Source organism: Sorex fumeus, unplaced genomic scaffold (assembly GCF_029834395.1).
Source record: "Sorex fumeus unplaced genomic scaffold, SorFum_2.1 ptg000128l, whole genome shotgun sequence".
Classification (NCBI taxonomy): Eukaryota; Metazoa; Chordata; class Mammalia; order Eulipotyphla; family Soricidae; genus Sorex; species Sorex fumeus.
Genome location: NW_026606185.1, coordinates 48,524,828 through 48,550,651, shown reverse-complemented (window position 1 = coordinate 48,550,651; position 25,824 = coordinate 48,524,828). Strand labels below are relative to the sequence as shown.

Genomic DNA, 25,824 nt, shown 5'->3' with positions numbered 1-25,824 from the left:
CAACTTTAATTTTGTTTCATTTCAATTTTTTTGTGGTTTTGGGCCACGCCCAGCCATGCTCAATGGTTACTCCTGGCTCTGCACTCAGGAATCACTTCTGGTGGAGCATGGGGGAACCCTATGGTGAGGAGGAGTCAGGAATCAAACCAGGGTTGGATGCATACAAGGCAAGTGTCCTACCCTCTGTATTATTGCTCCAGTCCTGATTCATTTCATTTTATCTTCAATTTTTGCCTCCCAAATGGTGCTGGGAGGCCTGGAGGCCTCTTCCAGCAATTCTTGGCCAACCCAGACTGGTGGTTCAACAAACACCTGAGAACTCGGTGCTTCCTAGCCCTGTGGTATTCATGGGCATCTCCAGAGCCACACCTGGTGGTGCTGATAGTGCTGCACCCAGAGGTGCTCAGGGGACCCTGCAGTGTTGGAGATGGAACTGCATGCCAGGCAGACACCTTAATGACTACACAATCACTCCAGTTCTAAATCCCACCCCTCACTTTTTAAATAAGATCCCTGGATAAAATCCACCTTGGGAATTATTTTTATTTGGTTTCCACAGTGAAGCGACAGCACAGCGGGTAGGGCGTTCGCCTTACAAGCGGCCAACATGGCCGACCCGAGTTCGATTCCTCCGCCCCTCTCGGAGAGCCCGGCAAGCTACCGAGAGTATTCGATATGCCAGACACAGTAACAACAAAGTCTTCAATGGAGACGTTACTGGGCCCGCTCGAGCAAATCGACGATCAACGGGAGGGCCTTTACCTTTGCCTTTACCTTTCCACAGTGAAGATCTAGCTCTTAATAGCATGACATTGAAGTTTAGAACTTCACCATCTGAATTTTCAACTCCTGACTGTTTGGAGGAGCCAGTTGCCTTCTGTCCCCGGTGAGGTTGGCTCTCAGGGTAGGGGAGGGTGTCATTTCCCAGCACCGTTGGTCCATTATCCGCGTCAATTGGCGTCAATTGGTCGAGGGGGTCTGAGGTGGGGTCTGAGGCAGGAGACATGGCAGTGGGAGGTGAGTCTGTGCCGAAGGGAGGGAGCTGGAGACCAGCAGCGTCTGATGCTTTGTGGGTGCAAATAACTGCTTCTGTGACTCTTCACTTTTTTTCTTAAGCAAGGAAGATAAAGGAAAGAAAAAAAAATACAAGACTTGTCCTTTGTTTTCCTTATATGGAAGCAAAAGTCTATAGCAGAAGAGATCTCTGTAATGGTCTTTACAAACACGACTGGAGAGGCCAGGGAGGGGGTGCAGGAGGTTAAGGTGCTTGTCTTTTTTTTTAATTGAATCATCATGAGATAGAGTTATAAAGCTGTCATGTTTGAGTTTCAGTCATACAATGATCAAACACCCATTCCTCTACCCGTGCACATTCTCCACCACCAATGTCCCCAGTATACCACCCCTTTCTATCCCTCCCCCTGCCTCCATGGCAGACAATTTTCCCCATACCCTCTCTCTACACCTGGGTATTGTGATTTGCAATACAGATAATGAGAGGTTACCACGTTCGGTTTGTTAACTACTTTCAGCACACATCTCCCCTACCGAATGATTCCTCCAACCGTCATTGTCTTAGTGATCCCTTCTTTATTCTGGCTGCCTTCTCCCCCAGCTCATGAGACAGGCTTCCAACTATGGGGCAATATTCCTGGCCCTCGTGTCTACTGTTCTTGGGTGTCAGTCTCATGTTATTTTATATTCCAAAAGTGAAGGTGCTCATCTTGCATGCAGGTGATCCCCAGCATCTCAAATGGTCTTCAAGGAACTTCCAAGAGTGACCCCTCAACACAGACCCAGGAGTAAGCTCTGAGCACTGCTGAGCGTGTCCTCTCCATCCTCATCCAAAGGACTGGAAAGAAAAAAAAACAAAGAAAGAAAACAAATAGAAACAACAGGATTTTTTTGGGGTTTGTTTTAGGGGCATACCAGCTGGTGCTCAGGGCTTACTCCTGGCTTTGTGCAGATAGGGTGTTAGGGATCAAACCTGGGCCAGACACATTGTAAGAGTAAGTTTTTTTACCCAGTGTATGATTGCTCCAGCCTCTGCAAAGACATTTTTATTCTTATAAAAAGGCTGTACATTTTGAGACTTACTTGCTTTGCCAGTTAATTGTCTTAAGAAAATGGAATAGGGCCGGAGAAATAGTATGGAGGTAAAGATGGTTGCCTTCCACACGACTGACCCTGGTTCAATCTCTGGTACTGCTATGATATGATCCCGTGAGACCACCAAGAATGACCCCTGAGCACGAAACCAGGAGGAAGCCCTGAGCACTGCCAGGGGTGGTCCCCTACATTTCCCGCAAAAAGGACAAAAAAGAAAATGAAGTAAGGATTAGGGAGATACATCAAGAGGAAGATGCTTTATATGCAGGAATCCTGGTTTGATCTAGGACTGGATGGTCCCTAACTAGCACCAGGAGATAAACCCAGTACTGACCTGGGAGTAGCACCTCAGTTAGAAATCACCTGACTGAGTGAATACAGGAAGTGACAAGCTGTTTTGTAGGAAAAGTGATTTGTCAGCAGTCATCAGCCAGAGTGCATCACTGAGAAATGGCCACCAGATGGCAGCTCTGGTCTTTCTCCACTCTGGCTCTCCACACACCCACCCTCCACCCCAAATCCTTTTCTCTCCCTCTTTCCACTCTCTCACCCACCTACCCAAAGGGGGTTAGGAACTTCCATCTGGGAAGATAGTCCAAAGGGCTGGAACACACCCTGACCACCTGGAATGACCCCTGAGCACGGTCTGAGACCTCTTTTTTTTTCTAACAAGCCTCTAGAACAAAACTCTTTAAGGCTCATTGAAAGTTCAACAGCTTTCACCAAAACCATGTTATGACAAGCACTGCTCCAGACAATGGCTGCCTTAGGAATTGGAGCTATTTAAAGTTTGGGAATTCCACCTAAAAAGTGAATTATGGGGGCCAGAGAAATAATACAGTGAGTAGGGCTCTTGACTTGAATGCAACTGACCTGTTTTCAATCCCTGGAACCTCAGAAGGTCCACCCGATCCATCAAGAGTGATTCCTGAACAAAGAGCCAGAAATAACCTCTGAATACAGCTGGGTGTGACCCCCAAATGAAAACAAAATGTGAAGTATGAGCTCCCTTCTATATGTCCTGTATGTTCTGTTTACAGTTGAGGTGATTTCCACCCCCCTTTCATAAAAAAAGGTAAAGGCCCTCCCGTTGATTGTCGACTTGCTCGAGCGGGCCCAGTAACATCTCCATTGGAGACTTTGTTGTTACTGTGTCTGGCATATCGAATACTTTCGGTAGCTTGCCGGGCTCTCCGAGAGGGGCAGAGGAATCGAACTCGGGTCGGCCATGTTGGCCGCTTGTAAGGCGAACGCCCTACCCGCTGTGCTATCACTCCAGCCCCTATAAGATTGAAATTAATTTCAGTGTTGAGGAGAGAGCTCAAAGGCTGGAGTTTATGCTCTGCTTGCAGGAACTCTAGGTTCAATCCCTCCCACCCCAACCATCGTACCCCTTTATCAGGCAGCACATCTATTTCACCTACTATTTTTTTTTTTTTTTTTGCTTTTTGGGTCACACCCGGCAATGCACAGGGGTTACTCCTGGCTCTGCGCTCAGGAATTACCCCTGGCAGTGCTCAAGGGACCATATGGGATGCTGGGAATCGAACCCGGGTTGGCCGTGTGCAAGGCAAATGCCCTACCCGCTGTGCTACTGTTCCAGCCCCTTACTTTGCTATTTATTGACTTAATACATTTTTTTAAAAAAATTCAGTTTTTGGGGGGCTGGAGAGATAGCACAGCGGGTAAGGCGTTTGCCTTGCACACGGCCGACCCGGGTTCGATTCCCAGCATCCCATATGGTCCCCGGAGCACCGCCAGGAGTGACTCCTTAGTGCAGAGCCAGGAGTAATCCCTGTGCATCGCCAGGTGTGACCCAAAAAGCAAAATAATAATAATAATAATAATAATAAAATAGTGATACCTTAACATTCACTTAAAAAAATTCAGTTTTTGGGCCATAACTAGCTGTGCTCAGAACTTACTCATGGTTTTGTGCTCAGGTATCACCCCTGGTGGTGCTAGGGGACCATATGGGGTGCTGGGAATTGAACCCAGGTTGACTGTATGTAAAGCAAGTACCTTACATGCTGTACCCATCTCTCCAGTTCCTTTCTGATTTGCTTTTTTGAGCCACACCTAGCGGTGCTCAGGGACTATTCCTGGCACACACTCAGGGCTAATGTGGTGCTGGGGAGCAAACCGGAGCTCCTGAATGCAAAGCACGTGCCCAGCTCATTGAGCTATTTCTCTGGCCCCTCAACTATTTAGTGAACTTCTACTATGTGCTGGCCAGTGTCTAGAGTCCCTGGATGCCTCAGGGAACAAAACAAATAATGCTTTTGGCAGATGAGAGACTACATGGACTGATGCATATGTCTTGCATGTACCTAACTTTGGTTCCATCCTTGGCTCCACATGATACCCCCACCCCCCACAAGCACCTCCTGTTTTACCTGTACTACAGTGCCCTCGATAGCACAGCAGTAGGGTGTTTGCCTTGTGCGCAGCCAGCCTGGCTGAGCCAGGTTCGATTCCTCTGCCCCTCTAGGAGAGCCCAGGAAGCTACCGAGAGTATCTCACCCACACGGCAAAGCCTGGCAAGCTACCCATGACATATTCAATATGCCAAACACAGTAACAAGTCTCAAAATGGAGACATTACTGGGCCCGCTCGAGCAAAATCGATGAACAACGGGAGGACAGTGACAGTGACAGTGTCCTCGCTGGAAACACCACGTTCCTGGGCCCTTACATTGAATAGCTGGTCCAGTTGGCTGAGAATCACGGGGCTTGGTCAAAGCCCCCTAAGAAATGCTTGGGAGAATACCACTGCTCCCTGCCGACCAACAAACAGAACCAAGGACCTCTGCCCCTGAAGATCTCTTTTTTTAAAAATGTTACCCACTCAAAATATTTATTTTTACCATAAACATACCAGATTAATATCATTGATGTCCATAATATAATAGATTGCATCTTTCATCAGTTAAAAAAATTCCTCATTTTGTTTGCCCTTTTTCTGGAAATTTAAATAGACTGTATTTTACTTCTTTGTTTTTACTGAGGGAAAAAGATCTCCTGGACAGATGAAAGAACACAATCTTGCATCTGAAACTTCTTCTTTACTAAACTTTCAACTTTTAAAAACTACTTGCTAGGTTACAGAAAGGACAGTTTAAAGAACAGAAGTTCATGTTTTACATGTGGGGATCATAGATTTGATTGCAGCACTACTGGTCCCTCCCTCCCTGCCAAGTACCAGTGGCTATGGCCCCAAAACAAAATACATAAAAACTATTTACTGAGTGGCAAGAACCAAGTTCTAGATAGATAAGACCTCCAGGGATTGGGCAAAAATATTTTTCTTTTTCTCCTCTTCATAGTAAGCAAGGTTATGCTGACCAAAAGCCAATAAATTCTAGGGATTATGTAAAACCAATCCTAATTCTTGATAAACAACTTTTGCAATCCCATCCTCCTTCCCTTTTTTCTCCCCCCACTTCACCCTCCCTTCTTTTTGTCCCTTCTTTGTGAATGGAACTAAAAACTAAAAAGTTCCATTCACAAAGACCCCAGTCAACACACAATTTAGGATGTCTCCTGAAATTGTACTCCTTGATTTACAGATCCAGGACCCCTAATCAATGCTACTGTTTCACTTTAGGCGATTTGTATTTTATCCGGGACACGGCCTAGCCGGAGGGACACAAACAGAAGCAAGCAAATGAAAAAGGACTTTAGGAGCTACCCGTGCTTGTAGAGAAATTGTAGAGCTAGTAAAGCGATAAAGAATCACGTCGTTCACATCTTCAATTTCCAAATGAAACAAGGAATGGAAAAACAGATCAGCAAATAAACTAAACCACCAACCGCCCCTCCAACCCCCCAAAACGTTGAGGCGTTTTATCTGTTGCTTTTTTGGTTTTGCGCGGTTCAGCCGAGATTATGTAATGAGAACAAGCCTTTACTGACACGCTTGCGGCTACCGGGCCGCTTTCATTCATCCGTTTCATCTTCGAGCATCTTCAACCTTTCTACAAAGGAGGAAACAAAATCGCCCCTCTCGATAGACACTCTTTGAGGTCTGAAGACACACTTAGGTTCCTTAGACGCGGTTATCTAAGACTGACAAGCATGTCTCCCCTGACTCCTTGGAGCCAACGTGGGTTAAGGGTGCGAGCGCACTCAAAGGGGGGGGGGGCGTCCAGACTGTGATTCAGCAGAATGGGGAGCCCGGAGCAGCCTGTTAACCCTCAAACTTGCAGTCCGGGAGGACTCGGTGCCTGGCGGAGCCTGGAGCCTCGCGTCTAGGTCAGGGGGTGGAGCCTGAAGCGTATCGGCCAATGAAAAGTCCTGTTGCGGTAGTTTGTCCGCCACCGCGACCCGTAGCAGCCTGGAAAGACCGCCCCTCGTCGGGGAGTGGTCAGACTCACTCACGTGACAGCCGAGGCCGGAACTCGGCAGGCGCCGGGACGCGCAGGGTTTTGACAAAAACAAACGGCGACCGCGCCGTCGGCGGCTCTATGGCCGAGGCGGTGAGACCCCAGCGCCGGACCAAGGGCAAGGGCAGCCGGACCAAAGTCAAGGTGAGGATGTCGCCGGCCGCGCGGAGCCCGGAGCGGGCGCGCACCCCGGCTTCCTGCGCCTCGTTCCCTGCTCTCGGCATCTTCTGTCCCGTGACCCCAGCCCGGTGCCTCCGGTCCCCCCCTCACGCAGCCGGCCCGTATTATTATTATTTTTTCCTTTCTTCTCCCTCTTTGTTTTTTCTTGCGTTCTGGACTCTTTCAGGGTCGCCGGGGCACACTTGAAGGGAACCTTCCCTCCTGTGTCCGGGAAAGGTGTTGGGTTCATCTTGAGGGAGACCTGCGTGTGTGTGGAACCGGGAGGGAGCGGTGGGCAGAGCCCCTCTTGTTTCTTCCAGGCCCGCTCGTGAATTGAAATAAAGGTTGAGAAGGGCAAAGCAAACCCCCACCCCCGCGGAAAGTGGGATAATGAACTTGGGTTACTCTGGTCTCCGTGCGAGAGACCCCAGTGACATTGAGTAACTTGCTAAAATGCTTCCCCCCACCCCTTTATAACGGCAGCGGTCGGGGGGGGGCGGGGAAGCTGACTAAAGGAGTTGGGGGTGGAGCGGGAAGGGGGTCTTTGATAGGCTATTTCCAGGAAAGGGGTAAATGAGGGTGTGGCTGTTATACAGTATTCAGTTGCTGCTCTTTCCATTAATGACAGTTAAAGGGATCTGGTCTTCCAGGTAACGAGTGGAAAAAATAAAGATTTTGTCTTCCTGGTTTAGCGTGGAAGACGCCCCTATGTTTCCTTTACAGTTACTCTTGATCCTTATAGTGGCCAGTGTTATTATCATCCTCTCCCCTCCCCCCCCCCTTTTCTTTTGACTTTTTCTTGGTTTGTGTTTTGGGCCACACCCGGTGATACTTAGGGCTTACTCCTGGCTCTGTGCTCAGGGATCACTCCTGGTAGGACTCTGGGGACCATAGGGGGTGTCCCATTGCTCCAGCCCCTACTTACAACTTTTGACTTGCCACAACTTAATCGTCTGCTGTTGATGGATAACAGTTGATTAGCATACCTTTGTGTGTTAACTGCTTCATATCCTGAATTCTTAAGCTAGAGAAAATGAATTGTGGATGAGAAAAATATTTTTATGGTACTGTACTATATTTATTGATATCGTAGTCTGTGTCATCCGTTTACAAGAAAATCCATGGATGGCTCCTCACAGTTCAGGATCAAATCCTTGTTGTTGGAGGGTCAGTTTGGAAATGTCCCTTAGGAAAGGACAGCCTCTGTCTGGCTTACAGAACCCCTTCCATGAAGTAGAATTCTTATGTTAAGACACATTTGGGGGTGTTCTTCCCTTCACCTGGAAAGTAAGACTGTAGGGCTGGGTCACTCCCAGGGCTCACAGTGCTGCCACTCTTTATTTCTTATTATTCTGATCTTTTATGATGGTACATGAATGTTCAGAAATTAAACCTGTTGGTTTTTATAGTAGAGACAGAATGGATTTTCTGTGTTTCCTTTGTTGTTGTTGGTTTTCGTTTTGGTTTTTAAGCCACATCCGACGATGCTCAGGGCTTATTTCTGGCTCTGCACTCAGGAATCACACCTAGTGATGCTTTGGGGACCATGTGGGGTGACGGGGATGAAACCGGGATCGACCTTTTGCAAGGCAAGAGCCTTACCCACTGTACTGCCTTTCCAGCCCCATCTGCTTTATTTCCTAAGTGTGATTTGGTTATTTTGTTTCTATAATTTTCCTGAAATGCTATTTATTTTATGTGAACAGATTCAGCGCTACCTTAGGATAACTGGACCTAGATCATTTTGGTTTTGACTGAAGCAGAAATGTACATTCAGGAGATAATGCGGTATGACAAGCACAGAAAATGCCATGCCCTTCAAGTGGGTGGTGTTCCAAAGCAGGTGTAGCTTAAAAAGGGATACCAAAACGTGATTTTTTGCTGGGAACAAGGTTGAAATGGGAGGCACAGGTTCAAAGGCACTGTGCTTAATGAGCTGCTTTGACTCTATGTGGCTCTCTTTCATTATGATGCCTTTAAAAAAAAGACTGAGGGAGTGTACCAGGGCAGGGAGGGCACATTCTTTGTGGCAGGAAGTCTTTTGCTACCATTAGGGAGGAGGGGACATTTTCTCCAAGCCTTCTTGCTTTTTCAGGCTAGTTGGGTAATTGTATTAGAGCAGATAGATTAATGGGAGATGAAACCCAATTTAATTCATTTCTCTGTGTAGGGAGCCATGGGGGCGGGGGTGAGAAAGAAAAGGTAAAATGAGGTACATGAGCCATTCTGAGTTGAGGAGTGAAACAGGGTGGGCATGGAGCTTCACAGGAGGGTGATTTATGTGATTAACGGTTGGTTATTGGGTGTTTACCTGGTTTTTTCTAGTAATAACACTCTCACCTACTACTCTTCAGTTCTTGGCCAGTGATTTTCAACTGACTGAAAATCAGCTGAAAAATTTCACTGATACAAAAATGTTGAAAACAGGGTCCAGAGAGATAGTACAGTGGATAGGGTGTTTGCTTTGCAGTCAGCTGACCCTGGTTTGGTCACTGGCTCCACATATTGTTCCTGAGCATCACCAGATTGACCGCTGAGCAAGGAGCCAGGACCAAGACCTGAATACCACTGGGTATGGCAATAACAACAAAGTGTTAGAAACCTCTGTTCTCCATAGTTACATCCCTTGAGACTGCAGTGCCTTGTTGCCTTCAGTTCAAAAGACTGTTGTGCCAGAGTGACTTACTTTGGGGAGAAAAAATCAGAATCTCCTCGCAATTTAATTTCAGTATTTTATTTTTAAGTTTTTTGGTTGCACTTCGTGGTGCTTGGGGGGGAACCATGTGGTGCCTCTCATGTGCAATGCATTTATTCAGCCTGGTGACTATTGCTCTAATTCCCAGAATTCCCAGAATATTTTTATTTTTGGTCTTTTTTTTGGCTATACCCAGCAGTACTCAGGGCAGCACCTGACTCTGCACTCAGGAATCACTTCTGGAGGCCCACGGATCGAACCCAGGTCAGCTGTGTGCAAGGCAAGCACTTTATTTGCTGTCCTATCTTTTTTTTTTTTTTTAATTTTTATTAAAATTAAAGGCCTTTGAACATACCTGACACCATGAGGTACAGTTGTAGACTTACAAATTTTGTGCTTGGGTTTCAATTATACAGTGATCAAATACCCATCCCTCCACCAGTGCCCATTTCCCAGCACCACGGATCCCAGTATCCCTTCCACCCCCCATCCTCCCCATCCCACCCTGCCTCTGTGGCAGGGCATTCCCCTTTGTTCTCTCTCTCCTTTTTGGTGTTGTGGTGTGCAAAAGAGTCAAGCCTGATTTTCAGGGAGAAATGTTGGATGATTTACTTTCCATTGATCACTTTGCATATAAGGAAATGTTGCGCGGCCACTTATGCGGCCGCACAGTTCAGAAAAAATGTCCCGGTACCCGCATGTCAGAGCCATGCTTGTAGAAGCTCATGGTCACCGGGATTCCATCTGGAGAAGCGGGACGGCAGCAACTATCCCATTTGGGACCTCCCGGTGATATCAACTCTGTTTGGGGCCCGGAGCATTCTCTGGGAGCTGTGGGGCCCTCCGGCCGGTTTTCTTCTTTGTTGCTGTGTGCTGTAAGATGGCTCTGGGGGGCCTGTTCTATCTTTCTGAGCCTCCCAGAATTTTTTTTTTTTAATAAGAGAAATAAGTTTGCATTGTGAGGCGGAGAGATAGTGCAGAGGTTAAGAGGTTTGCCTTGTACATAGCCAACCCCAGTTTGATTCCCTGAGTAACACCAGGAGTGATTCCTATGCATGAAATCAAAAGTAAACCTGAGCACCGTTGGATGCAGCCCACCTCTCCCTCCAAAAAGCTTGCATTATATTAGGTTAGCAAAGCGCTACCTAGACAGAGGAAGAAGAAAAGAGCTATTGGTCAGGTACGTTCAAAGGCCTTCAACTTTACTACAGTAGTTATAGCATATGCTACAAGGAGCTGAATCTCTTTTATTTTTTGGGGGAGGTGAATGGGGTGCTTATGGGTCATTCCAGACAGTTCTCACGGGACCTTCTGTGTACTTGGGATCCAGCTGGCACTTTACTGGCTCTACAATCTTTTGGGTTCATAGAGATGAAACTTAATTCCTATATCTCCAGGATTTTTTTCTTTTATTTCAATGAAAGATGAAACTAAGTTCAGAAAAATTAAATGACAAGCTAAAAGTCATTTAGTGAGAGAATGCAAATTAAAGCTCCAGATTTCAGTTCTCAATCCAGTTCTCAATATATAATTTTTTTCTAAGATAAATTGTTATATAGTACTTTACTTCTTTGTTAGTTGTGGGGGTCATACCCAGTGGTCCTGGGGTGCTCAAACATGGAAGACATGTGTTCCACATTTGAGCCACTTCCTTGGCCCTGAATATAATACTTAAAAGAAATGGTCAGGGAGTCCAGAGATGGTGCAGAGGGCTGGAAAGTGTGATTTGTATGAGGGAACCCTTGGATTGATCCCTTGCGCTCATAGTCCCTGCACCCTGGCACCTCCAGGTATAATCCACAAGTTCAGCCAGGAATGTGACTCCATGGAAGAGCACTTGCCTCACATGTGTCAGGTCTGGGACTCCATTTCCCAATGCCACCAAACAGAAATAAAACTTAAAACGACCAGTTAAGAAATTCTGTTATTTTGTTTAGAACAGGGTTTCTAACAAAGTTGTAATTTTCAAACCTATCATGAAAATATCACTTGCTCATTTTATTGGCATATCATCGACTATTTTCCTGCACAAATATAAATACACAGTAATCATTTTTCCTCCCACCTTAACTACTGCAACTTATGAAGAAACCTTCATCCCAGGGGTATTTGTGGCCAAACCAGGAGCCCCCCTTGACACAGGCTTTCTCTCACCCTCCACATCTGATCCACCTCCAACTCTTGCCCTTTGAGGGCTCTAAGTAGTCTTTGGCTTCTGTCTCCTTCCGACCTAAGTACCATCCCCATCCTTAGAGGAAGAGTTCTTGGGGTTCTGCGTAAAGAACTGTTTTGTAAGCAGAAAATGGGTCTTCTCCTCTTTGAGACCTTTCAGAGGTTTCCTGTTGGCTGGCGCCTCCAGTGCGCAGGTCTTTTCTTGGCTATGGACTGACCCGGCTCCTCTCTCTGGCCTCAGATCTGCCTGTGTGGCTGTTTTGGTTTGCCTCTTTATCTGTCCTTTTCTGCTTCAGGGCCCCTTTCCCAGCTCCTCCTCCTGTCCTGCCCTCCTGTGCTGTGGCCCTTCACCTACTCTGCTCATTCAGGATGACTGCATACACAGGTTCTTCCTCGGGGAGGGAGCCTGTCCTCTTCCTCATCATTACCCGCCTTGCCAGTCAGCTCTGGGAGGGCCCTGTCTTGTTCCAGCATTCAAATGGCCTGCACAGTGCCTGTCGAATGAAGTACTGAGTGCAGTATTGCAGGCCATGTCTAAGTTTTGTAAGCCCCAAAATGGACTCTAATTAATTTCCCTGACTCCGACCAGGAAACCCGGGGAAGAAGCTCCTGATCGAGCGAGGCAAGTCTACTGTCAGTCTAGAGTTCTAGACAATGAACTCTTCTTTCAAAGCTGGGGTCTGGGCTGGCTCATGGAAGGCTGCATTAATGAGAGCTTTTATCCCACGGGATGTAATTTGCCAACTATTTACAGAGCCATAAAGTGGTTCCAAGGCCCAGTTCAGGAAGTGAGTTCTGTCACGGGTCTGTGGATAGTCAGATGCTTTTGGTTTCCTGCAGCCGACCTACATTCCCTGGAGTGTCTCCTGCTGTAGATGATCTCACATTGTTACGTTGTGGTTGTCACCGGATGCGTAAGAGACAGTCCTTACAACATTTTTTTCCCTTTAGAGTCACCTACTAGAATATCTTCCACCTTACCTGGCTCTGGTTCCTTGATTCTTGAAGGTCATATCTGGGTGGAGAGCAGCAGATTGGGGTGGAGAGCAGCAGATTGGGGTGTAGATGGGTGCAGCAGTGCTCCTCAGGTGCCACAGGCTCTTTTATTCAGGGGCCACGTCTGGTGGTGCTCCAGGGATTCATTCTAACCAGGATTGTGGGACAGCCACATGCAAGACAAACACCTTACCTATCCTGTCTCTCCTCATGAAAAGTGTCTTTCTGGTGACTGTTCCATTTTGAATGCCCACAGCTTCATAGTCGGCAGAGCTAACTGCCGAGGACAGACAAAAATGTGTTCCAGAGAGCTGATAGAAGAAACAGGAAGTGGGGCTGGAGCGATAGCACAGCGGGTAGGGCATTTGCCTTGCATGCGGCTGACCCGGGTTTTAGCCCCGGCATCCCATATGGTTCCCCAAGCACCGCCAGGAGTAATTCTTGAGTGCAAATCCAGGAGAACTCCTGAGCAAAAGAAAAGGAAAAAAAAGAAACAGGAAGAAAGCCCTTTAAATCTCTCTCCTCCCATTACTCCTCACCCTAGATCAGAGGTTCCCAAAATATATGGGCCTATCATGCCCTTTTCATAAAGAGAGAAAGAAAAAACCAGCATTTAGCACCCTCGGGAAATTATCTTCCTTCAAGTAAACAAATTGAAAGTCCCCACTCGATTGTTCCAGCACTTGGAAGAGGTGGTATCGCCTAATCCAGGAGTGGTCTCAAGTCAGAGGGTGCTTTCCCACATTATCTAGCCACCCCATCCATTTTGTCTCCTAAAATTCATTCATTTCTTATGCTAATTGACATCCACAATGTCCCAGAAACAAATAGGACTTGGCATAAATAGAAGAAAAAAAAAGTATTACTGGAGCTCACATCTAGAGAGAAAAGACAAAACAAAAAACTCATTCAAAAATGTCCTTGTTAGAACGGTTGGGGAGTACTGTGAAAGATGAAGAGTTATGGCAACTGTACAAGTATTTTTGTGTGTGTGTGGGGGGGGTGGAGTGGTGTGTGTCCAGAGATGTGACGCTAATGGCCGTGCTGAGCCATATCCTTGCTCCCTGTATTGCAAAGTTATATAGGTGGTCACCGTTTGAAATGGCTTACACAGATGGAGACTGTTGGACCAGGCAGGCATCCACGAATGGTTTCTTCTAATAAATAGGCAGCCCTTCTCTTACCTGGAGATTTTCAGGGCAGGGAAGCCAGTAGCAATCCTGAGTCTTACCAGCAGAATGGTAGCTGCCAGGATGCTCAGGGAGAGAAGGGGAGATGAACTTTCAATTTGAGTAAATTTTCTTTAACCATTGTGAGAGGTAAAAGGTGGTATCTAGGTAGTGGTTACTGAATCAAATTAAAGCAGGGACAGGTTATGAAGGGCACTGACCAGGGGCGTGTTGGAGATGTGTTGCTGGCCAGAGGAGATAGCTGGACCGATGCCTTGGGCAGAATCTGCCTGTGTCTACCTGTCCAGCCCTGTCCTTTGAGGAGGCTGTATTGTTAGGGTGGTGTGGGAGCGGGTGAGTAATTGCAAACCAGAAGGTCATGTGGGGTCAGATCCGCAGATCTGATAGACCTTTATTTATTATAAGGACTTTTACTTAGTGAAAGAGGGAGTTAGAGTTTCAAGCAGAGAGTAATGTGAGTGGAGTTATGCCTAAAAGCTAGGCCTATGTGCAGTTTAAGTCTGGGAAATCACAAGGTCTCCTGGTGCTTGACAGGACAGGCATGATCTTTCTTGCTGGATGCGTACACCCATCTCCCTGTATGGTATGGCCTACGAGTGAATTACAGTTACTGGGCCAGAGAGAGATGGTTACCCCACTGCCAGTACCACTGGCAGTGATCCCTGAGCACTTAGGAATAAGTCCTGAGCACAAGTGACACCAGCCTCTTCAGTTTTCCCACAGAAAGTACACATGACGCTGGACAGAAAAGACTCCCTTTCCCTGCATGAAAGGATAGTATAGAGCAGTTATGTGTAAGCCTTGAATTTGAGCACTGGCTCTGCATGGTTCCCTGAGCATCCCCGGGTGTTACCCTGGTGTCCTCTCCTTCCCCTTTTCCCTCCCCTCCCTCTGGGCCAGGGAGGTGATGGGGGTGCCATCAAACTCCCCAGCACTGCTGGGTGTGGTTCCTTAGCGTTCTTTTTCATTAAGGTTCATTGTGCCAACTTTGCTGAGACTAGCCATAGAGGGGCAACTAAGAGCCTGTCCAGGAGACTGGTGCAGTTTTCCACTCGTGAAGGCTGCTGTGCCTTGGCCAGCTGGTAGAATGGAGGTGGTGGGAAGTGATTCAAGTCTGGGGAGCTGCTGGTGTGGTTTGGATGTGGAATGTGAGGGCCAACAGTCACGGAGCAGGGATGACAGGGCCACAGGTTTGCCAGGGACAGGTTGGGGGTTCAGGCGTGGACATTGGAGATTCAACTGGAAATGTCCAGTCCGGTGCCATGTACGAATCTTGAGTTTGGAGAGGACGTGAGACTGAAAAGGGAGTTGGGGGGAAGTTATCAGCACACAGTAGTTTCTCAAAGCCAGGGCCCTGTTTTTTCTTTTCTTTTTTTTTTATTAGTGAAACACCATGAGGTACAGTTGTAGATTTACAAATTTTTGTGCTTGGGTTTTGATTATACAATGATCAAATACCCATCCCTCCACCAGTGCCCATTTTCCACCACCATGGATCCCAGTATCCCTCCCACCCCCATCCCCCCCATCCCACCCTGCCTCTGTGGCGGGGCATTCCCTTTTGTTCTCTCTTTCCTTTTGGGCGTTGTGGTCTGCAAAAGAGGCATTGAGTGGCAATCATGTTCAGTCCATAGTCTACTTTCAACATGCATCTCCCCTCCTGGGAGGATGCCAGGGCCCTCTTAGGTTCCTCTGGGCATGAATGTCCTTTAAACCGGTGGTGTATTATGGGGATGATTCAGCAACATTTACAAACATTGAATCACTGTGTTGTAGAGCTGGTACTGATATGGTGGTGCATATTACTCATAGCTCAAATATTGTTGCCAAGAGTGGAACCCTTGGAGAGAAACAGGAAGGCATGTGAGGATCGGTCTGTGTGGTATGTGTGCTTTCAGGGCTTTAATTGGGTTTGGGTTTAGGTGCTGAGAGGAGGACAGCGGAAAGATGAAGTATGTGAATTACTGCTGAAGGGAAAGCCAGGTACGTGCAACACCAAAGTGGCAGCGACTGAGAGATGAGGGGCCGAGAGATAAAATACTGTGATGGTATTTGGGATGATATGATGGTTGGGGCCTACATACTTCCTACATTCCAGAAGTAAGCCAGAGAGCTCTGCCCTGCGACTGCCAGAGATTAATGTCAGCCAGGGCCAAGCCTGTCATCCCTGGTGTGACTCCAGCAGGGAGGGTGCTCTTCTTGCACTTGACCAACCTAGCACCCTATAAGGCCCCCAAGCATCACCAGGAGTGATCCCTGAATGCAGAGCCAGTGATGAGCCTGAGCTCCGCCTGTGGACCTAAACCAAAATGGAAAACAGAAGATGAGTGTGCTGTGAACAGTGTGTACAGGTGGTGTATGTTTTGCCCTGAAGTCTTTCTCTTGTATTGCATTCTTGGCTGTCCACGTCAGCCCAGTGGAATGACCCTGAGAGGATGGTTGAACTCATGTCCGGGTCCTTTTATTTGCTGAGAGTTAGGCATTGTGCTAAGTGCTGAGGCTGATATTAAAGAGAAACCGAACCTGCCTTTAAAAATAATCCCTTAAGGGGTCAGAGAGCTAGTCCAAGGGTAAGGCCTTGCATACGGCTTCCCTAGGCTCAATCCTGGCCCCACAGGTGATCTCCCAAGCATGACACGAATGGTCTCTTGAGCACAGAGCCAGGGGTAAGCCCTGAGCACTGCCAGATGAAACCATACCCACAAAACAAGTGAGCAAGTATATGAAAATTGAAACTTCCTTGTATACTCTTTTTTTTCCCCGGGTTTTTGGGCCATACCCAGTGATGCTCAGGGGTTACTCCTGGCTTTGTGCTCAGGAATTACTCCTAGTGGTGCTTGGGGGATGATATGGGTTGCCGGGGATTGAACCCAGGTCAGTCGGGGATTGAACCTTGGTTGGTCACATGCAAGGCAGACACCCTCCCTCTTGTACTATTGCGCTGGCCCCTCCTTGTATAGTTTTGATGAGGAAGTTGACTAGACTATATGCGGAAGGATCAGTGTGGTCATTGAGGATTTTGTGTTGGAACCTGATTATAACCAAGCCATCAAGGCTACCGAGATTTACCTCCATCCCGAGGACAGCGCAGTGTTTCAGGGAGACCAGTCCTGTGATAGTATTTGGGATGATGTGATGGTGGGGTGGAGACTGGAGACTTGAGGCCTACATACTTCCTACATTCCGGAAGTAAGCCAGAGAGCTCAGCCCTTCCGCTGCCAGGGATCAGTGTGGGCTGGCATGGCCTACCATCCCTGGTGTGACTCCATTGTTTTTGTCTTATTGCTGGGTTAGACCCAGCAGTTCTCAGGGGGCATTTTTGGGCTGCTCCCTTTAGGGCTTACGTTGAAGGATCACTCCTGGTAGGGCTCAGGGGATCCTATGGGGTGCTAGGGATCAAACCTGGGTTGGCCACATACATGTAAAGGAAGCTCCTTGACTGCTATACTCAGTCCATGACTGCTCCCTGTGAATAACCACCCTCTTCTTTCACCTCTTTTCCTCGGGGCAACTGTAGGTTAAGCCTCACTTGTCCTCACTGGTCCCTAAGGGCTGGACTTCCTTCTTTTCTCCTAATTCAGAAGTTTTGCATTCTGAGGGAAATGTTCCTAGGCTGTGGCTTCACCCTGGGGGTGCTAGGAAGGTCTTTGCAATCTTCCTTGATTGTCTCATTCCTCCTTTACCCCTTCTGTTGCTTCTCTTGCTGCTGCTGTGGTTAGGCTCTTTCCTGGTCATCAGCATGCTAGTTTGGGAATAGCTGGAGTAATTAATGTATTAGTGGAGAGGGAAACTGGAAATTGCTAGGGCAGCTTACAGTGGATGTGCATAGTATGGTGGCACATAGGGAGGTAAAGTCTGCCCGAGGGCCAGGCTGCAGAGGAGGCTTGGTGGCCTGTGGCTTGGAGCTGGTGTGGCTGCTGAGCCTTTGATGTTATCGCCTGGGTTGTTGCTTCCAGCTCCCTGTGGTCTTCTAGTGAACATGTAAACACCTGCTCAAAGCACCCTCCTCCAAATTAAGGGAGTAAATAAAAGCCTCTTCCAAAGAGGTTCCATATTCCAGCCTCTACGTTCTTAAGTTCCATTTAATTCTCTGCCAGCTCACTAGTTTTTAGACCCAGGTCCTCCATCATGCAGGGAACATTCTCTTGCCACTGCCCTCTGGCCACGTGGTCTTCTTATATTGATTTTTAAGTGTTTCCTACTGTAGTGACCATTATTAGTCAGAATTCTGTAAGGAAGAACTGGGGCTTCTTTTATTCGTTCCTTTGGCTCTTTATCCAGTTGTGTCACTATGGGCAATTATTTGATTCTGTGGGCTATCATGGAATGCTATAGTTACCTTATTGCTCAAGTGATTTGAACTTTTCCTGCCCAATTGTTGTGTTTGTGACAGTCAAGACCAACCTGCTGGGCCTGAGCTCTTTGGACACATCTGCCTTCTGTCGAATGGAGAATGCCCTAATTAATGCCTTCTCTATCCCTGGATCATCCCTTTTCTCTTACTGGGATATCCTTGCCCATTGAGATCAAATGCGTGAGTCCCTTTAGGTAGTAAATTTAGATTCCTTTTGTTAAATGAAAAAGAATTTAGGGATTGGAGAGAGTAGAGGCATTAATATGCCTGCCCTGCACACATGGCTGTTCCTGGTTTGATCCCTGGCATTACATACAGTTTTCGGAGCCCCTCCAAGAGTGATCCCTGAGCACAGAGCCAGGAGTAAGCCCTGAGCACCACCAGGTGTAGTCTCAAAACAAAACAAATCTTAGAGTTAGCTACAGTTTAATCATTTCTCATCTCAAATGCATTGGTTACATTATTGTTTTCTATACATCTTATTTCCAGGAAAAGAAGAAATCTGAAACTCTTCAGAGAGAAGAGTCTGATAATGTGGCTCTTCCCTCAGCCCCCGGGGAGCAGCAGAGCCCAGCTCCGGCATGGGAATGCACGGGCGACCCTCTGCAGGCTGTGCCTGGTTCCCCGCTCCAGCCTGATGCCCGTGCACAGGGCGAGCTTGCCTTGGTCGATGTGCCACTCACCTCCCTGACCCTAAGTGATGAAGGGTCTCTGGTGTGTACGGGGGGCACCCCACAGAAAGAGGAGGAGGCCAGAGGCTGTGTTGGAGACGACGCAGCCCAGCCGCAGGTCAGTTCCGGACTTGCTGTTGGAACCCAAGGAGAGACCCTCAAGGACTTCAGTGCAATGGAGAAAGAGAATGTGGCGCAGAGTGGGCTTCCTGGCTTACTGTCTGGTATTCCATCTGCTCAGCAGGAGATGGAAAAGGTACAGGGCAGAGAAACTCTGCCCAGGGGAGAAGAGAAAGTGGGTCTGAGTCTTCCTTCAGAGGTGCCATGCCATGTGGGCCTGCAGAGTTCTTGCGAAGCCAAAGACGTTTTCCGGACCCCTAAGGTGAAAACTCTGTACCCGCCGTTGCCCGTCGGAGTAGCGGAGGTGCCATCCTTGGTGGTGGCGGCGAAGCCCTCGCTTCGCCACGAGCGACTCTACCCGGAGCTCCCGGACCAGCCGGACCTTGTCCCGTTTACCAAAGAGCAGCTGAAAATCTTTGAGCCCGGCTCGTGGCTGGAGAATGTGGAGGCCTACGTGGAGGAGTTTGACAGCCTGGCCCACCAGGACCGGCATGAGTTTTACGAGCTGCTGTTGAACTACTCGCGCTGCCGGAAGCAGCTCCTCCTGGCGGAAACGGAGCTGCTCACACTCACCGCCGACTGCCAGAGTGCCCGGAGCCGGCTGTGGCACTTTAAGGAGGAGCAAGTGTCTGTGCAGGTATGATGACTTGTGGCCCCAAATGCCCTCAGGATCCGTGTGTGTGTGTGTGTGTGTTGGTGGGGGGCAGGGGGTGTTTGACCATGCTGCTGCTGTTCCTGTAATGCTATCTGGGTCCTGAGGCCACATTCACCCTCTCGGGCCCCTTAGGGTCCCTTCAGGAGTCACTGAGTCCCATGTGTACGGGGCCACCTCAGTGCCGTGGGGAAGTGAAGTGGGGAAGGTCGAGTTGGAGGGTGGCTGCTGGGTACAGTCCTGCCTGGGCCAGTGGAGGGGCAGCTGCTCCTGAGTTCTCGAGAATGCTCTTCAGCATCTCCACGTCTCACAGGTTTCCAAGAGAAGGTAAAAGGGTCTCGTTCATCCATTTACTTTTTAGGCATGCTGCCCCAGTTTGTAATGTTGGCAGGTGAGCTCCGACACTCAGGTGTACTGGGTAGGGCCTGGAGCCCGTCTCTCCAGGTCTCATTTGGCCCATGGACGATGGTTTGTTTGGGACATAGGAGCGGCAACTGGGTAGGGGTGTCTGGAGAGGGCTGATGCAGATCTAGGGGAGGCCATTCGAGGGGACCCTGGGAGTGAAGAGGGAGGCCATTGGGAAGCCACTTCTTGACTTGGGGGAGTTTGTGGGGAGGGGAAGACCGGCTTTGACGAGTCGGATGTCAGAGAAACCCACATTGACTGGGAGGCCTGCCGCGTCTCTGTTGGTGGGAAGGAGTCTGTGGGATGGGCAACAGTTAGCAGTAATACAGGGTAGAAGATAAACAGAAAAGCACTGACAGAGGTGTCAGCATGGGAAAGGAGAGGGGTGTCATCAGGAATGCTGAAAATGGCTACAAAGATAATTCAGAGTCCTTGGAAGTTGGGGGTCTGGCTCATGGACTGCACCAGGGAGTGGAAGGTCAGGTCACGGGTCCGAGAGTCTTACGGAAAAGACCTTGCACTTCTCTTGCACCTTTCCTGAACTCCTCACGATGTCTCTTCACCTGTGCTGCATTTGCAAATGGCATTGGACTCCTCAGCTCCGGCTGGCTCACTCACTCACTTTATTGATCTCCTGGTGCTGTCTTTCCATCGTGGTTTATGAGTGCTTAGAAGATGGTACCTGTGGCCAGCCTAATTAGTTCGGGTTCAAAGAGGAAGTGATTTCTCCTTCCACCCCTCTGTCTCCCTCCAGGGCATCTGTGCGGATCAAGTGAAAGTTTCGGGTTACCACCGTTTCCAGAGAGTGGAGATGAGCGAGGGTGCCCTGGCGGAGCTGCGGAGGCTGTTTGATGCCAAGTCAGAGCACCTGCACCAGACGCTGGCCCTTCACTCCTACACGTCTGTGCTCTCGCGGCTGCAGGTGGAGTCCTATGTCTATGCGCTGCTCAGTAGTCCGCCTGTCCTTCGGGCTCTAGCCGTGCATAAGCAAGGCCAAGGTGTGTAAGTCACAGAGGCACCTGTCTCTCTGTGTCAGCAGGGGCGCGCAGTCCAGCTGGTGTGCTCATTGGTGTTACAGGGGGCTGCTTCTACTTGTTGTCTTACCCTGCTCCCAGTTCAGAGCTGGGTCTCCCCTCACCAGGGCTTCTGTCGAAAGCCCCAAAGAGAACTCTTATCAGTAACGTCCCTTACAGCCCTAATTTACATGCTTGACTCCAACGTCTTTTTTTTGTTTTTTTTTTTAAATCCCCAAACTTGTGACTAGAGGACTTTTTCTCTTGCACTTGACTTTAGCTTGTTCAGCTATTTAATTTTTTTTTTTTTCTTTTTGGGTCACACCCGGCAATGCAAAGGGGTGCATTGGCTCTGCACTCAGGAATTACCCCTGGTGGTGCTCAGGGGACCATATGGGATGCTGGGAATTGAACCCAGGTCGGCTGAGTGCAAGGCAAATGCCCTACCCGCTATGCTATTGCTCCAGCCCCCCCAGCTATTTAATTTTATTAGCTTTTTATCAGAGGTTCTGTGTGGTGTTTCAATTTATTTTATTTTGTGTTAGCCTTTATTGTTTGATGTATTAAAGATCATTTATGGTATTTAAGTCATGTGGTTTTTATTTCTGGGAGAGAGCATTATTATTATTATTACTACTATTTTAAAAAATTCTCCCTCCTGTTGTTTTTATAACTTGTTCAAGATTTGGGGCCAGGCTGAATGAGTTTTGAATTAAAAAAAATTAATTTTCTCTTGCTTTGAAATACTTTGCAAAGTTAAAAAGTACTTTCTTGATTTACATATTTAGTCAAAATTTGTATTTTAATTATTGACTTTTTGTTGGGTGGGGGCATGCCTGGCAGTGCTCAGGGCTTACTCCTGGCCCTGTGCTCAGACATTAAGCATTGTGGAGCTTGGAGCACCTTCTCTGATGCCAGGGACTCAGGTTGGGCATGTGAAAGAAAAGATCCCTCCCTACCGTACTCTCTCTCTTTGGCCTTGACATATAGATGTTTTGGTGCACCATTTTTCTTTAGAATTTTATCTGAACTAAATATATATATATTTAATCCTTTATTTATTTATTTTACTTTTTGGGTCACACCTGGTGATGCACAGGGGTTTACTCCTGGCTCTGCACTCAGGAATTACTCCTGGCGGTGCTCAGGGGACCATATGGGATGCTGGGAATCGAACCCGGGTTGGCCGCGTGCAAGGCAAACACGCCCTACCCGCTGTGCTCCAGTACCTGAACTAAATATTTTTTGAAGAGATTTTATTGTTGTTTGTTTTTAAGTGGAGACACTAAAATTTCTCCCCTAAAATGCCATTTCCATGTGACTTGCTTAATTCTCTTTCTCTCTAGCTTCCAAGCAGACGGAAAGCATTCCCTCTGATCTTTATCAGCTAAAGGAGTGCATTAGTGTCTTATTCATGTTCACCAGGAGAGTTAATGAAGATGCTCAGTTCCACGAGGATATTCTTCTCTGGCTGCAGAAACTGGTAAGGGAACAGGAGTGGATACTATAGTCTTCCTTGTGTCTCCCCGAACATGGGAGTCTTATCACTTGTTTTCTTTGAATTTTTCTCTGGCAGCTTCTTCATCTAATTCATTTAATTTGTTCTTTTGTCACATTTTCTTACATCATAACATGTGGAAGTAAGTTATACTGACCTGGTGCACAGTTATGCCCAGTCTTTTTCTCTTTGCTACACCATAGTTCTCAATGGTCTCAGCCCATCAGCTTAAGAAGCAATCGAAATATGAAAAGTATTCTAAATTTAAAACTAGCTGTGTATTCACAGCTATATATATTGAAACCTAGCTAAATATTCTCACGTTGTTTCTTGGTGGTTTTTATTCTCAGACCACACTTGATGGTTGCTCTGGGGTCATTCCTGGTGGGGGGGTGTGTTTGTCGGGGGGGTGTGTGTGATGACATAATAACATCTTTCTTTCTGACTCTTTAAGATTAGAAAGAAAGATGTTAGGATTTGGGTAACTTAGAAAAGATGTTAGGTATATACCAATGTGTGGGGAATAGTATTTGTTCATTGGTTATGTTTGCTTTTATTTTAGGGGGTCAGTATCAGGCTGAGTCCAGGTCTCACACATGCAGGGTGGGCATTGCACTACTGAGCCACGTCCCTGCCTACATTTCTCAGGGGACTGTGCTCCCAGGGGGCTGTGTTTTGGATTCATATTAGAGTTCTTGATTGAGACTCCACAGATACTTCTTTGGATCTGAGCAGCCTTTGCAAACTGAGAATAGATTAGATTTCAGTGGTCCAAATACGTGATGTCTGACTTGCCTGATAATATGTATATAATTATATATTATTATATATAATCTTCCACACTTACTTGACAGGAGACATTAGCAGGGTAAGGGACTGCATAAAATGAAACACTCCAGAGTTTCATTATTTAATATATATAATATATATAATTGGTTTGTAGAGAAATGGCTAAGTAGATGCAGGCCTCTGCAATGGATACTGTCTTTATTTACAGTAAATCTCACACCTGATTGCTTTTTGCGAAGATGTTTTGTATCTAAGCATCAGCTAAGTGACTTCTTTCCGTATGTTTTCTTTGTATATGGTGAAATGCTTGACCCTTGCCGTCAGGTGTCAGTGTTACAGAAAGTCGGCTCTCCTGGAGATCACCTCTTCCTTCTGAACCATATTCTTCGGTGCCCGGCTGGTGTCAGCAAATGGGCTGTCCCTTTCATCCAGGTATGACGAAGGAGGGTCCCACTGATATTGACGGGTATAGAGGGGCGATTTTGGTGAACGCTCTCTCCCGAAGAAACACCTTTTTTTGGGGGTGGGTGGGTGGGGGTAGCGGTAGGAAGAAGGCTGTTTTGAAAATGTTGATATTTAAAGTTTATCCAGGATATAGACTTTGGGGTTTTTAATGCCTGAACTTCATAGGCCCCTTACACTTGATGAAATTAAGATGCAGTTGGAAGAGTACAGTTGTTAATCTGGCTTTAGTGGAGTCAACAGAATTTAATTGTATATAATCTTTCTCCTGGAAGACTTGATTGGAGTTTTTCCTACGCCCCAACACAGCTCCCTAAACTGACCCACCACAATACTGTAATGGCACAGACAGTACGAATCCGTCAGAAGGCCACGTGTCTGATCATGGGATCATGTCATCTGCTGTAGGTTGTGTGGTTTAGAGGCTTGTTTGTTAAATATGGGATCATGATCCCATCAAGTGCATCATGAATCCTAAATAAGCTCCACATTGCCCTTGCCTTGGTATTTCCCGTGGGGAGAGTTTTGACTCTTTTTGGTAGGAGTTTTTTTTTTTTTCTTCTGTTTAGTTTATCTTTGGATTAAAAGAGCAGTATTTCTCCTTCTCCCCATATCATTACATTTAGCTAACTGCTCAGCTGCCTCTAATTCTGAGCACAGTGGAATCAGTCCATGGTGGCCCACACCTAAGCTGTGAGCCACTCTTGTGGATTAGGTGCCATCTCTTGCTCTGCTCTCAGAACAGCGCCCCTTGTCTGAGTGGCGGGGAACTGAGATGATGGCTTCCCAGTTGTTGGTTGGCTACAGCAAGCTTTTCCTTTTCTGATTTCAGATCAAAGTGTTGAATAGCCCATCTGGGGTGTTTCATTTTATGCAGTCCCTTGCCCTGCTAATGTCTCCTGTCAAGTAAGTGTGGAAGAGCTTTGCAAAGTAGACATGAAGATGCTTCTTTCTAATAAACGATTGGCTTCCTGAATGCCCCAGTCCAGTTCTGGAATTGTTTCAGGGAGTGTCAGCATTTCACTCTATTGCTTCTTTGTTTTGTTTTGGGTCCTACCTAACAGTGCTCAGGATTTACTCCTGGCTCTGCTCTCAGGGATTGCTTCTGGAGGGGTTCAGGGAACCATATGGGGTGCTGGGAACTGAACCTGGGTCTGCCTTATGTAAGGCAAGCGCCCTACCTGCTGTACTAGCTCTCTGACCCCAGCATTCCATAGTTTACCATGGTGTATTTTATTGAGCTTTCTTCCCTCTGTCCCCAGTGACGCTATGAAGTTCTGACACCTTAAGCTATTTATCCCCATTTTAGTGGGGTTGCCTCTTCTGTAGGTAGACACGATCCTCTGTTCCATAGAAGAAGAGATTTTCTTAGCAGTGGAGGGAGAAGCAACTTGAGCATTTAAGATTTAAGGACTCACTTGTGCAGCTCTGCCTGCTTCTATAGAGTGAAGAGACACTAGAGTAGAGTGGAATCACCAGGGTGGGTCCCAAGGCTGAGCTGGCCTTGAAGAATGGAACCGATTTAGTAGGAGATAAGGAAGGGTGTTCCCCCTATGGGAGAAAAGTGATGCTTCAAAGTAAAGGCCATGACAGTCAAGACGGAGAGGGTTTGGCCTTAGTGAGGCCGTAGTGTGATATAGACACTGAGACAGAAATCAGCAGTATAGTCTGGCTTTTTAACAACAGCGGGTTTTTTTTTTTTAATGAGGCTCAGAGTTGTAATTGAGGATGCTGAGGAAAATGAATGGCTTTGGCATTCATCTCTGGCTGTGGCCCTCATGCCATTTTAGGGGGGCATGTCTTAAACCCAGGAGAGAGGCAGAGGCTTGCATCTGGGTTACCTTGATGACGGTGTCCTAGCCCTGTGCTCTTGGGCCTGAAAGCCTTCGTGAGCCCAGAATGAGGGCATAGGATGGGAACAGGAAAGGGACCCCGGAAGGTTCCTTCCTGAGGAAGGGTAAAAAGGCTGGCCTGGACAGGCATTGTGGGGAAGTTTAGAGCTTGGGATCTTAAACTCTGGGTCCTCACCCCACTTGGGGTCATGGGACTGAGTATGGTTGCAAAAAGAAATGTGTCGTTTCTCAGTGAACGGTTTTATACCTATTTTGTATACCCAAGGTCCCGTAAAAATTTATCAGGCAAAATGGGGTCACA

General features: G+C 47.4%; 1 protein-coding gene across 2 annotated transcripts in view; it reads left to right on the top strand.

Annotated features, from left to right (window-relative positions):
- The first annotated feature begins 6,509 nt into the window (after positions 1 to 6,509).
- EPG5 (ectopic P-granules 5 autophagy tethering factor) overlaps positions 6,510 to 25,824 on the top strand; it is a 96,551-nt gene continuing 77,236 nt past the window's right edge. For both annotated transcript variants that reach the window (XM_056137985.1, XM_056137984.1), the window contains exons 1-6: positions 6,510 to 6,638; positions 18,550 to 19,488; positions 20,663 to 20,906; positions 22,268 to 22,404; positions 23,533 to 23,640; positions 24,503 to 24,576. In XM_056137985.1, coding sequence (XP_055993960.1) covers positions 6,576 to 6,638; positions 18,550 to 19,488; positions 20,663 to 20,906; positions 22,268 to 22,404; positions 23,533 to 23,640; positions 24,503 to 24,576 — 1,565 coding nt within the window. In that variant the 5' untranslated portion in view covers positions 6,510 to 6,575. The remainder of the gene's footprint in view (positions 6,639 to 18,549; positions 19,489 to 20,662; positions 20,907 to 22,267; positions 22,405 to 23,532; positions 23,641 to 24,502; positions 24,577 to 25,824) is intronic.